This window comes from Thalassophryne amazonica, chromosome 11, assembly GCF_902500255.1.
Source record: "Thalassophryne amazonica chromosome 11, fThaAma1.1, whole genome shotgun sequence".
Classification (NCBI taxonomy): Eukaryota; Metazoa; Chordata; class Actinopteri; order Batrachoidiformes; family Batrachoididae; genus Thalassophryne; species Thalassophryne amazonica.
In genome coordinates, this window is record NC_047113.1 from 39926628 (window position 1) to 39940544 (window position 13917).

General features: G+C 40.5%; 1 protein-coding gene across 1 annotated transcript in view; it reads left to right on the plus strand.

The window, feature by feature from the left end:
• Positions 1-13917, plus strand: part of abcb7 (ATP-binding cassette, sub-family B (MDR/TAP), member 7) — a 78030-nt gene that overhangs the window by 22444 nt on the left and 41669 nt on the right. The window contains exon 5 of the mRNA XM_034181283.1: positions 12407-12539. Within this exon, the coding sequence (XP_034037174.1) occupies positions 12407-12539 (133 nt within the window). The remainder of the gene's footprint in view (positions 1-12406; positions 12540-13917) is intronic.

The following is a 13917-nucleotide window of genomic DNA, read 5'->3' on the forward strand; positions in this document are numbered from 1 at the left end:
CATAGGGTCACTGACCCTAAATAGATTCCCTCCTTTGCACAGTGAGGTATTTCTTTTTGTCTCTTTCTCTAAAATTGTATATAATAATCATTAGATTATTAATATATAAACAAAAATAAATTTAAGAAATATTATAATTTGAAAACAAATACACCCGAACGTGATGACAGCTGCAACTGCTTAATGCTAACTTTTAACATTGAAAATGCCATAGGCATGCTAACGCATTAGCATCATGATCCGGATCGTGATCCGGATCACCACTAAAATTTAATCACTTGTTCCTCTTGTCATTTCCAACCACTCCACAAAATTTCATCAAAATCCGTTCAAAACATTTTGAGTTATCCTGCTGACAGACAGACAAACAAACAAACGCAACCGAAAACATAACCTCCTTGGCAGAGGTAATAAATCATTCACAATCAAAACTCCATTGTCTCATGTCAGTGTGTCCGTCCATCCATTTTGTAAACCTGAAGTTAAGGGACATTGGCATTGGTGTGTGGGGGGGTGTGTTTCTGTCTATCCCGCAAATGGCCACACATTTTCTAAGTGTCCAGCGAGCAGTATTGGATGTTTGTGCGTCACCTGGAATTTGGCCGACACCTGCCACGAGAGGGATTGAATGGGCTCTCACAGGGCACTTTCTGTCTTTCGGTCGCTGGTGTGCGCGAATAATTTGTAGCAACAGATGTACGAGGCGTTATCTTTATTAAGGGTAAATTGCCAACCAACAATCTTAAATACAAAACTGAACTGTGAAAACAAACATCAAGGCTGGTATGCACTATGTAGCTCAAATCTAAGCCAGTTTCTCACTTTTGTGATATTCTATGATATTCTATATTTCTACAATCCCTGGCAAAAATTATGGAATCACCGGCCTTGGAGGATGTTCATTCAGTTGTTTAATTTTGTAGAAAAAAAGCAGATCACAGACATGACACAAAACTAAAGTAATTTCAAATGGCAACTTTCTGGCTTTAAGAAACACTATAAGAAATCAGGAAAAATAATTGTGGCAGTCAGTAACGGTTAATTTTTAGACCAAGCAGAGGGAAAAAAATATGGACTCACTCAATTCTGAGGAAAAAATTATGGAATCATGAAAAACAAAAGAACGCTCCAACACAACACTAGTATTTTGGTGCACCACCTCTGGCTTTTATAACAGCTTGCAGTCTCTGAGGCATGGACTTAATGAGTGACAAACAGTACTCTTCATCCATCTGGCTCCAACTTTCTCTGATTGCTGTTGCCAGATCAGCTTTGCAGGTTGGAGCCTTGTCATGGACCATTTTCTTCAACTTCCACCAAAGATTTTCAATTGGATTAAGATCCGGACTATTTGCAGGCCATGACATTGACCCTATGTGTCTTTTTGCAAGGAATGTTTTCACAGTTTTTGCTCTATGGCAAGATGCATTATCATCTTGAAAAATGATTTCATCATCCCCAAACATCCTTTCAATTGATGGGATAAGAAAAGTGTCCAAAATATCAACATAAACTTTTGCATTTATTGATGATGTAATGACAGCCATCTCCCCAGTGCCTTTACCTGACATGCAGCCCCATATCATCAATGACTGTGGAAATTTACATGTTCTCTTCAGGCAGTCATCTTTATAAATCTCATTGGAACAGCACCAAACAAAAGTTCCAGCATCATCACCTTGCCCAATGCAGATTCGAGATTCATCACTGAATATGACTTTCATCCAGTCATCCACAGTCCACGATTGCGTTTCCTTAGCCCATTGTAACCTTGTTTTTTTCTGTTTAGGTGTTAATGATGGCTTTCGTTTAGCTTTTCTGTATGTAAATCCCATTTCCTTTAGGCGGTTTCTTACGGTTCGGTCAGATGTTGACTCCAGTTTCCTCCCATTCGTTCCTCATTTGTTTTGTTGTGCATTTTGGATTTTTGAGACATTTTGCTTTAAGTTTTCTGTCTTGACACTTTGATGTCTTCCTTGGTCTACCAGTATGTTTGCCTTTAACAACCTTCCCATGTTGTTTGTATTTGGTCCAGAGTTTAGACACAGCTGACTGTGAACAACCAACATCTTTTGCAACATTGCATGATGATTTACCCTCTTTTAAGAGTTTGATAATCCTCTCCTTTGTTTCAATTAACATCTCTCATATTGGAGCCATGAGTCATGTCAGTCCACTTGGTGCAACAGCTCTCCAAGGTGTGATCACTCCTTTTTAGATGCAGACTAACGAGCAGATCTGATTTGATGCAGGTGTTAGTTTTGGGGATGAAAATTTACAGGGTGATTCCATAATTTTTTCCTCAGAATTGAGTGAGTCCATATTTTTTTCCCTCTGCTTGGTCTAAAAAAGTAACCATTACTGACTGCCACAATTATTTTTCTTGATTTCTTATAGTGTTTCTTAAAGCCAGAAAGTTGCCATTTGAAATGACTTTAGTTTTGTGTCATGTCTGATCTGCTTTTTTTCTACAAAATTAAACAACTGAATGAACATCCTCCAAAGCCGGTGATTCCATAATTATTGCCAGGGGTTGTATGCATAGAGCACTGAAATGCAAACCATATTAAAGCTGTTGTCCATTTGAATTAAGCGTGCCACAATTAATTTCCTGTTTTGTTTACTTTTCAAAGACAGACGCTTGATTTTCTAATGTGGTCTGTGTTGATATTGTGAATCCTATTTAGCCAAGCTGCCCATACAACATCAAATTAAAGGGCAAAGTTTTGTAGGAGTAATTTACTAAATGTAAACAAAAGCCTGATTTTACACGGAATGGACCATGGGTTTAAGGATTTACATGCAATTGAAAAGGCAGTATTAAAGGGACACTCCACTCGTATTAAAATTGCAGTTTCTAAAAGATAAAGATAATGATCATATCAACCTTGAAATACAGTTTCTGATCATTATTGGAATTTTTTTTTTTTTTTTTTGAGAATTTTTCAAATGAAGTTTCCTCCAGTTGGGCATCACAATGGATTAGTGGTTAGCACTGTTGCCTCACAGCGAGAAGGTCATGGGTTCAGTTCCCGCCTGTGGCCTTTCTATGTGGAGTTTGCATGTTCTCCCCGTGTTTGCGTGGGTTTCCTCCGGTTACTCCGGTTTCCTCCCACATCCAAAGACATGCAGGTAAGGTGGATTGGTCTCTTTAAATTGTCCATAGGTGTGCAAGTGGGTGTGTTTGTGTTTCTTTGTTTGTCTGTTTGTGGCCCTGCGACAGACTGGCGTCCTGTCCTGGGTGTACCCCTCCTCGCGCTCTGACTGTTGGGATAGGCGACCCTTAATTGGAATAAGCGGTTGAAGATGAGTGTGAGTGAGAGTGTGTGTGTTTCCTCCAGTTGCCTGTGCTATGACATCACAAGTGCTCTTAACACACTGTTGAATGTAAACACATGTATAGCGATATCAGTAAAACTCTTTACAAAATCTCAAAAATAGGGTAATGATTTGACTAATATTCATAAATAAGAGAAAGAAATACTGATGTTACATTATAATTTAAGTGTAAGATTTTCAGGTGTTTTACTACAGTATCTATACATGTATGTACACCAGGCTGTGTAAAATCAGCACTTGTGACTTCATATATGTAGCACATGGAAGGCTGGTCAGTTTTTGAAAATCATAAAAATTAACCTAATCTATTGCATATCTTGTTTTTATTTAAGATGTCACTATTTCAATATATAATCTCTTATTTTAGGGGTTAACATTGATGAATAAAGTGTAACTTTAAGCACCCAAACACACCTTGAAATTAAAACAAATTACAGTAACAAGATATTAACGAGTTATTTAGTGGAAACCAAAATCAAGATGGCTGCCATGGGGGCATCTTGATTATTGGAGCATGCCACAAATCTATATGAAACATCCTTACCACCCTAACATACTTTTAGTACCCTTTTAGTACCCATGAAAACAAAAGGAACGGGCATTTTTAAGATTTATAAGGCAGAAAATAAAATCAATATGGCCGCCATGCATGTAGTAGCCATCTTGATTTATCAGAGTGGGGTGTGAATTTAAAGTGAAATCATAGCAGGATGTGCATAAAAAGGAATCATCCTAAAACCAACCTCAGCAGACCCTAAAATAATTGACACATTCATTTTTTATTATCAAAAGTCAAATTTGACAAACAGCATTTGAAAGAATGTGAATTGAAGGAAAATCAGGAAACTCATGGTGACTCACCTTCAGAAAGCTTTATAGAGTAGGGCTGTATCTGTACAGTTCAAGATTTCCAGTCCAAATGAGGATTCTGAAGCCACCGATCCAAATAAACATTTTGTTTACAACTTGCACCCTGTGACACTGATTGCACTTAGCATGCAATCATTGAACTGCACTTGGTGCTTCTGCACTTGCACTGCTGCTTCATTCTAAAGTGATATATTGCAAGTAATTAATCTGAGGGGCCCTAAATTCAATGAAGCATAAACATGCAATCAGTACTTCTTCTTTAAAAGGCAGGTTATTTAAAATGACTAATATTAGACTGAGCTCCCGACTGTACATGGGACGGATGGACACTGTGACCAAAAAGATGATTTCCATCTCTGAAACCTTCAATATCTCAAAGTTAAATACAGTATGCGTGAATAATAAATCTTCACAAATTCTGATTTGATTAAAAAATGTCACCATCTATGTAAATTGACAGTGAATGAAGTAAAATTCTCTCCAGTATCATAAAAAGAACAAAATCAATGAGCCTTAAGAGATCTGTCATCATGCAAAAGTAAATGTAATTTGTGAAAAATGCACAAATATCTGTTGTAAACACTGTGACTATGCAAAAATTATACATACAAATGATACCTTTTCCATACAAATAATAATACAATAACATGCTTTTGGAGGGCGGTATGCATTTTCAGAGGCCCGACGTTCACGCCCAGTCGCCCAAAATGACAGACATTCGCCCGAGTTAGACGAGGGCGGATAGTCGAGGGTGAATGCACGACAACAGCATGTTATTTGCATTATCACTTTTTACTGAGATACGTAACACGTACATAAAAAGTTGGCTCACTTAACTTTTGTTGTGTCGGCTAGCTGGCGCGCGTTGCTCTCCAGTTTAGCCAGTGCATCCTCATCAAGGTGGCTGCTTTAGCTGCTGTTCATTGTCATACTAAGCAGTTTGAATATAATAGTTTTGAGTTTGTAGCGTCAACAGCAGATGCAATTATTATTGTGAACACCCCCTTTTCTACCTTTTTTTTTTTTTTTACCAATAGCCCAATTTCATAGCCTTAAGAGTGTGCATATCATGAATGCTTGGTCTTGTTGGATTTGTGAGAATCTACTGAATCGACTGGTACCTTGTTTCCCATGTAACAATAAGAAATATACTCAAAACCTGGATTAATCTTTTTAGTCACATAGCACTACTATTATTCTGAACACTACTGTAAAGCAGTAAGTTAAAATCAAATATATGACATCAACGGCTTAATAGGTGTCAAAGACGAAGGAGAAGATATTGTTTTTTTTAACAAATTTAAAAGCAGACAGAGATTAGGCTTGTCTAATTTGCTGAGGCAGGTCGTTTGCTGCAACAGCGAATGTGTAGTTCCCCCTGAGCTTCCGCTTAGTTTTATTCACACTCAGGAGCAGCTGATCAGCTGACCTAAGAGAGCGGCTGGGTTATACATGTGCTGGTTAAAAGATGTGCAATCGCGTTTTGTACCATCTGGAGACGGGCGATGGAGGATGCAGTAACCCCCACATACAGTGCATTACAGTAATGCAGCCGAGTAGTAACAAAGGCATGGATTACTATCTCGGTGTTGCCTCGAACGAATTGGCTTCATTTTGGCCAGCTGCCTCAAATGGAAACAGCTCAATTTAACAACTGCCCTGATATGCCCTGATATGCTGAATTTCAGATCAGTCCCCACTTTAACCCCTAGGTTTGTGATGATTGATTTCATATACTGGGCCAAGGAATCCAGATCTAACAGTGGATCCCAGTGGTGCCACCAAAAAAAAAAAAAATCATCACTTCTGTTCATTGAAATTTAAAAAATTCATAGCCGTCCAGGCTTTTATGTCATCAAAACACTTGACCAATGGAACAGCAGAGTCTACATCATTCTTTTTAAAGCCCCTTTCACACCGGGGCTGCTCCCAGTTGCTCCCTGTTGCGTCATGACATGACTTGTTTGCAATTACAGAGGTCAAACGTTTCCTGTGGTTTTTCCACCAGGTTTGCACACACTGCAGCAGGGATTTTGGTCCACTCAGCCATACAGATCTTCTCCAAATCTTTCAGGTTTGGAGTTTCAGCTCCCTCCAAAGATTTTCTATTGAGTTCAGGTCTGGAGACTGGCCAGGCCACTCCAGGACCTTGAAATGCTTCTTACGGAGCTCCTCCTTAGTTGCCCTGGTTGTGCGTTTGGGGTCATTGTCATGCAGGAAGTCCCAGCCATGACCCATCTTCAATGCTCTTACTGAGGAAAAGAGGTTGTTTGCCAAATTCTCGCAATACATGACCCCATCCATCCTCCCTTCAATACGGTGCAGTTGTCCTGTCCCCTTTTGCAGAAGAGCACCCCTAGAGTATGATGTTTCCACCCCCATGCTTCACGGTGGGGAGTGGAGTTGATTCCAAAAAGCTCTATTCTGGTCTCATCTGACCACATGACCTTCTCCCATGCCTCCTCTGGATCATCCAGATGGTCACTGCTGAACTTCAAATGGGCCTGGACATGTGCTGGCTTGAGCAGGGGGACCTTGCTGCCCTGCAGGATTTTAAACCATGACAGCATCATGTGTTACTAATGTAATCTTTGTGACTGTGGACCCAGCTGTCTTCAGGTCATTGACCAGGTCCTCTTGTGTAGTTCTGAGCTTTCTCAGAATCATCCTTACCCCACAAAGTGAGATCTTGCATGGAATCCCAGACCGAGGGAGATTGACAGTCATCTTGTGTTTCTTCCACTTTCTAATAAATAATCATAACAGTTGTTGTCTTCTACCAAGCTGCTTGCCTGTAGTCCTGTAGTCCATCCCAGCCTTGTGCAGGTCTACAGTTTTGTCCCTGGTGTCCTTAGACAGCTCTTTGTTCTTGGCTATGGTGGACAGGTTGGAGTGTGATTGAGTTGTTTTTTATACAGGTAGCAAGTTCAAACAGGTGCAAATAATACAGGCAAAGAGTGCAGAATAAGAGGGCTTCTTAAAGAAAATTAACAGGTCTGTGTGAGCCAGAATTCTTGCTAGTTGGTCGGTGTTCAAATACTTATTTGCAGCAGTAACATACAAATAAATTATTTTAAAAAAAATCATACATTGTGATTTCCGGATTTTATTTTTATTATTTTTTTTTTTAGATTATGTCTCTCACAGTGGATGTGCACCTAAGTTGAAAATTTCAGACCCCTCCATGATTTCTAAGTGGCAGAATTTGCAAAACCACAGGGTGTTCAAATACTTATTTTCCTCACTGTAATTCTGCGTCGAGCAGAGGACGCAAAAAAAATTAAACATGTTTAATTTTCGTTTGTGGCGCCGAGCTGCATCGTGTCGGCACTAGGTTGCTTCCACGCGGCGTCATCATAACGATGCACAGCACAACTGGGAGCAGCCCCGGTGTGAAAGGGGCTTAAGAGGCACTTATCTTTGACAGTCATCTGCATAACAGTGGAAAGGAATACCATGCTTCCTTAGTACACAACCAAGTGGGAGGGGATAGAGAGAGGGTGAGAAGATAATCAGGAACCTCTGACATTCATCGACAGAGCGCACAACTAGATGATCTCATGGGAGGTTTGTGCTAATTCACTGTCCTTGTGAAGACTCTTGGAGTTAACACCCAGGTAGCATTCATCTTGTTTATGCACATTTTTTGCTTTTGACTGGCCATAGTTGATCATTTTTGCCACAGTAGGTCAGGTAGAGATCTGTATTGGGATTATGTGTGCATCTCCTGATGTTCCTAAGTGGCCCCCTAGCTAAGTACTAATCAGGACCTACTCTGCTTAACGTCTGATGGCATCAGGTGTACACAGAGTGGAATGGATACACTACATGATTACATACATCATTTACACAGTTTTCAGAATGCCATGTTTTTATAAGTTGATCATATAAAAAAGGTAATAGAAACTGGAGAGAAGGTAATGAAAATGTTCTTGCATTAGGTACCTTTTTATTTTTGGGTGTTGTGAACTGGTGTGAGTTAAATCAGGACCCCTTATTATGGAATTCAGCTCATTTGTACAGCACCAAATCACGTCGCCCGAAGGCACTACACACAATTAAGGTGAAGCTTTACCTATCCCTGGACTGAGCACATTGTAAACAGTGATAATATGCCTGCACCCTATGGAAGACATCAACAACTGGGCCTGCGCAGAATCATAATGTCCAACAGGAGCAAAGACTTTCTGACATTTTGGAATCAGACCCGATATGGACTTTGCATAGTGTCTAAATTAACAGTTTGCATTTTTTTTTTTTTTACACACTCTATTTGGTAGAATGACCTAAGCAGTGGGTCACCCTTGTGAGTCTGGTCTGTTGAGGTTTCTTCCTCAAAAAACACCAGCAGGTTTTTTTTCCTTACCACTACATGCTTGCTCAAGGGGGTTCGTAAGGTTAGACCCTACCCATGTGATGCACCTTGAGGCAACTTTGTTGTGATTTGGAGCTAAATAAATTGAATTAATGAAATAACTCCTCCTGAAATTTTTGATTATAGGAAGAAACCTCTAGCAGGCCAGACTCAACAGGGTGACCATCAGCTTTGACCACCATGCTAACAGTAATAATCATGAGCACAACATACAATTGTCAGACATTTAGAGACAGAACTGTTGCTGCAAATCAACCATATACATGTATCCAGTAATCGCATGACCAATGGCTCAATATGCAACCAAGAGGTGAACAGCAAAGTCTCAGAATTAATGGTGTGTGTAAGGCAGATAAGGGAAGTACAGATAGATGGGTTGGGTTGTGTTTATCAGAACTGAATGTGTAGGTATGATTCTGCAATAACAAAAGCAAAACATGACAATATTTGCAGAATATACAGTTGTATATTAGATGCCTAAAACATAATTAAGTTATTAAATCTCTTGCAGAGGAAGACTGGTTGATTTGTCATTGTTTCTATGTAAGAGAGGGGAGGTGATGGTCTAGTGGTTAAGCATTGGGCTTGAGACCAGAGGATCCTTGGTTCAAATCCCAGCCTGACCTAAGGGCCCTTGGCCAAGGTCCTTAATCTCTTAGTTGGTGTGCAGTGAGCACCTTTTATTCGCTTTGAGCGTCTGCTGCAGATGGAAAACGCTATATAAATGCAGTCCATTTACACTTTAATTGTCACACTGTATCTTAATGCACTGTAGTGGAATTTTATAAAAAGTTCAAAACACATTCCCTTTATTGGTGTATTTGTTTTATAAAAGCTAAGATTTGCTGTGGTGTTTGAAGTGTTGTAAGGGATGATAGCAGTTTAGTACTCTCCATAAAAGCTGTGCCAAACTAAGCTGGAACATTTGTGAGTTTAAAATGGATGGCTTTTTTTTTCTTTCTTTCTTTCTTTTTGGAACAATTAATAAATCAGTGTGTGATGTAGTTTCTCTTCCTTTGTTGATGGTGTCTAATTTACACCCTAGAAGACAATTACAAATTCACAGCTCCTAAATAAGCCTGCCCTGCTTCTGCCCAGCATGGCTCCCTCTAGTGTGTGCTGAGGAGAAGAGAGAAGACAGTCCAATCTTCTCCTTTTATATTTCTGCCTGGCTGGAGTTCGCCTCAATTTCTCCAGTTTGTCTGTTTCAGATGAAACCACTGACAGTGATGAAGCATTTCTTAAGTTGGCTGAATAATTATTTACAGCGACAAACATCACACCTCTGCACTCCACATTATCAGTGACATTTTCATTTCATGTTACTGACTCCAATGAACGTTACTATGTTTTCATTGACAGCAAATAATGCCTTCCCCTCATATGCTGCTCCTTGTCACACTCTGATTCTTTGATAGCCCAAAGGCTTTTGCTTACTACTTGGCACCATTATGAGATGATATATCGGCTGTGTTAGATTTATAAAACATCTATAATCTCTTGTGCTGAACTTTAATGGATTAAAAGAGCACATCCAACTTTGTCATGTTTTAGTATTAAAATTGAGGCCGTACTTTTGCTGTGTGATAATGGACTTGGAGTGTTTTTCTGGCAGATTCAGTTGTCTTGGTAGCAAAGTGGTAGATATTTTTCTTTGAGGAAGTCTGAGCCTGCTGTCTAACTAAAGTCTGAAGGCTGGAGGTTTTGCCGTACAAGTACATTGTGTAGTATCTTAAGGCTTTACATGGATTTATATTTTTATCTGCTCCACAGAGGTCATATGTCCAGTGGCTGTTTGTTGGCTGGTTTATTAGCAGAATGGCTCAAAAACTGAAGAACCAGTTTTCACAGAACTTAGTATAGCTATTGTTTGTTGCTTGGTTGACACTATTAAATTTTGTGGTAGATCCAGATAAAGGGGCAGTATAAGAGTGATAGCAAGGCATCCCCTACCCCGTCAGTGCTCCGTCCAAAGCCACGCCCCCACAAACTTGAACACGCATCTGACTGTGGAACTCAGCGGGGCAGCGGAGAGCTGACTAAAGGCCCCCTGACATGCAGTAGCATGCACATCATTGTGATGATCCCACCCGCTGTGATCCCATCTGGATGTTGTTCTTTGTTCTGCTAGCTGCCATGCGCTGTGCGCTGGACACTGTGTATATAAAATAATTATTTTGTGTCGGATTAATCATTCTCTTGGATTAATCATTCTCTCTCTGTGATTCAGGAAGTGATTACAGCCGTTTCCACTTGATGAGCTGCACATTGCGTTGGAGATTAGATTGCGCTACTTAGCACGACATTTATGCATGAAAGATTTTTTTTTTGAACATTTCAGCTCGTCGAGTGGAGCAAAGATGTGAACAGAGCGAGTGGTGACGTCAGCGGATCGCATCAGAGAGCAGCGCGTCTGAATGATTATAATGACAAGTTAAATCTGTTATAAACATACTTTAACAGCTGCACACAAGAAGGAAAGAACACAACTGTTTTACCAAGCCATGACAAAGTGAACATGACAAATAATTACCTTTTAGCTGCTTTCTGCAGCTTGTCAAAATGCTTTCTGCAGCCGTTCGTGCGTGAATGGCTGAAGATAGAGCGGTCCTGTGTGATTCAGGAAGTGAGTGTGCATGTGTGGAGGAGGAAGGGACAGAGAGGGGCGTTGAGCCTGGTGACACGATCAGGAAGAACTAGACACTAAGGCATCCAATTGGGTTTTTTTGTGAGCGGACTGCGGGGCTTATACTGGTCGGAGTTTTATCGATCCTACAGCTGCTACAGACATCTGATTTTTTTCGTTCCTTTTTCTGAATACGTAATGTATTGACGACTGTTAGGATAGACGGATCATTTCACCCAATATAACAAAAAGTGTATCTGAACGGAGTTACCTACCCTAGCTTTAAGATTGACTTCACACCTCTTTATTCTTTTGTTTTTTGGGGGGGGGTGGGGGGGGGGCACATCCTTTCTTAGCTACAAGTAGCGGGGCTGCCATTAAAAAAGGCTGGGAACCACTGGTTCACACTTAAAACACAACTAAATTAGTTACTCCATTGTTGTGGTGTACAGTGGCAAAATTAAAAAAAAATTGTCCAAATTGTTGTGGACACGACTCTGTGTCCCTCCATGTCTGGCTGCCATTGTACTTATTAATTCAGTTTTTGTCTTGTTTCTAACTAAAAAAAAAATGTTGACATAGCATATGACCAAATAATGGAAGTAAAAATAAAAGCAGTGCCTCTGTTGGGTTAAGGTTTGGGAGGTTGAAAGGAAACAGTTTTCAGATGGAAATGTTTTACTGTAGGCTGCTGTGTTCCCTGGCTGTCCTAATGTGCCACAGACCTCTTAGCCTCAGTCACACAGCTGTCCCTGTGCTTTTAATTAGCTCTAATAACCATTTTAATTCCATTAGCAGGAAGCGTCAGCCACATTACCAGCACCAGCAGCACGGCTCGTCAAAAGGAATACGCTTACACTACACCGCCATGTGTAACGTTGATTGTTACTGCCTCATGGCAGTTTAAATCCACCTTTCCAAGCATGTGGGGTCGCCATAAATTTAGGTTTCCGTATACAGACGGCACAATAGAGGTACAGCGAAATGGGATTGGTTATTGAGCATACGTGTGTCTAACAGGGTCTTATAAATCTCTCTCTCTCTCTCTCTCTCTGTGTGTGTGTGTGTGTGTGTGTGTGTGTGTGTGTGTGTGTGTGTGTGTGTGTGTGTGTGTGTGTGTGTGTGTGTGTGTGTGTGTGTGTGTGTGTGTGTGTGTGTGTGTGTGTGTGTGTGTGTGTGTGTGTGTGCCATTCCAGATCACCAACGTGATTGTGCCCTTCATGTTTAAGTATGCAGTGGACGAGCTTAACCAGATGTCGGGACACATGCTGAACCTGAATGACGCGCCAAGCACTGTGGCTACCATGGCAACAACCGTGCTGATTGGCTGTGAGTCCCAGACTTGTATTGCACTGGCAGGTGCTGCACTCATCAGATGGGGCTGTGGGACTGTCTGTTATCTACAGGCTGACCTTTCCCCAACACATTCATATCAATACCGCTCCGCGACCTCAGCCTTTTTCCTCACATATTTACATTGTGTGATTCATTGTGCATCTGACGTTGCCTCCTCTGCTGATCCAGAGATGCTTTTCATAAGAGCTGACAACTTTTTGGAGGTTGATATCTGCACGTTCCAAAGGTAAACACAGTTGGATGCTTTTCTGAAGGTTTTCTTTTCTGTCCTTTTTAAAATGATGTGATTGTGTTTGTTACATATTGAGGACCAGGGATGTTTTATATTTGTTTTTAGTTTATCCCATAAGCACATCTTCCTTTTTTCCCTGATTTTAGTCCAAATGAACCTGCGAATATCATAGAGGTTAAGGGATAGATGTACCATGAATGTGAAGTTGCTTTGTAATTAGTAGTGGCTTTTTTTTCTTCCTTTCCTAAAGTGCTCATGAAAAAGAATCTATCAGCCACTGAGAATCACTCTGTCCTTGAGTGGAATTGTGTTGGATGTACTGTACACCAAGCCCTGTAGCCACCTATTTAAATGAGCCCACTTAGGTCTTGCAGACTAATGCTGCCTTTTGAATAATCAGAGCACATGAGCAGGTCTCTAGACAGAATGAATTAGGAGGATGAGAATGAACGAAGGGGAGGCTTTTAAGAAAAGGATTTTTTTCCCCTCTCCTTAGCAATGCTTGCAACCCAATACTTGAAACCTGTGATGAGGAGAGTAATTTGACTGAAAGACTGCTCAGTGTTCTTCCTGCTTTGTCAGATGTGGTCACATTGTTCATTATATGAGCATTTCCTTTTAGTGCCATATTATAGCCCCATAAAGACTGGGAGACGGCGAGAATATTGTCCCCACTGTGTCTCACCAGACAAGTTGTCTATTCACACAGCTCATAAAATTGCCACAGGAAGGCCACACACCATTCAAACAGACTATTAATAATTTCCTTTATTTGTCATTGTACATGCATAGAATGAAATTTGTCCTCTGCATTTAACCCATCCTAATTACAGTTAGACACTATTCGACCACTAGGAGCATTTGGCAGCCACAGTCCAACACCTGTGGACCGACTCCAGATGTAGAGATGCTGCCATGGTCTGTCAGAGAAAAGAGCAGACCCTAAATAAGCATGTTTTTTGATTGTGGGAGGAATCCACTCTGCCACTATATTAATTTCTAACTTCTTAACAACATAAATGAATATAGAGCAAGCTGTCGATTGGCGTTGTAGAGAAGCACAGTGCGTAGAGTCTCTGTGTGAGAAAGCAGGATCTCTGTCATTCAGGTAAGACAAAG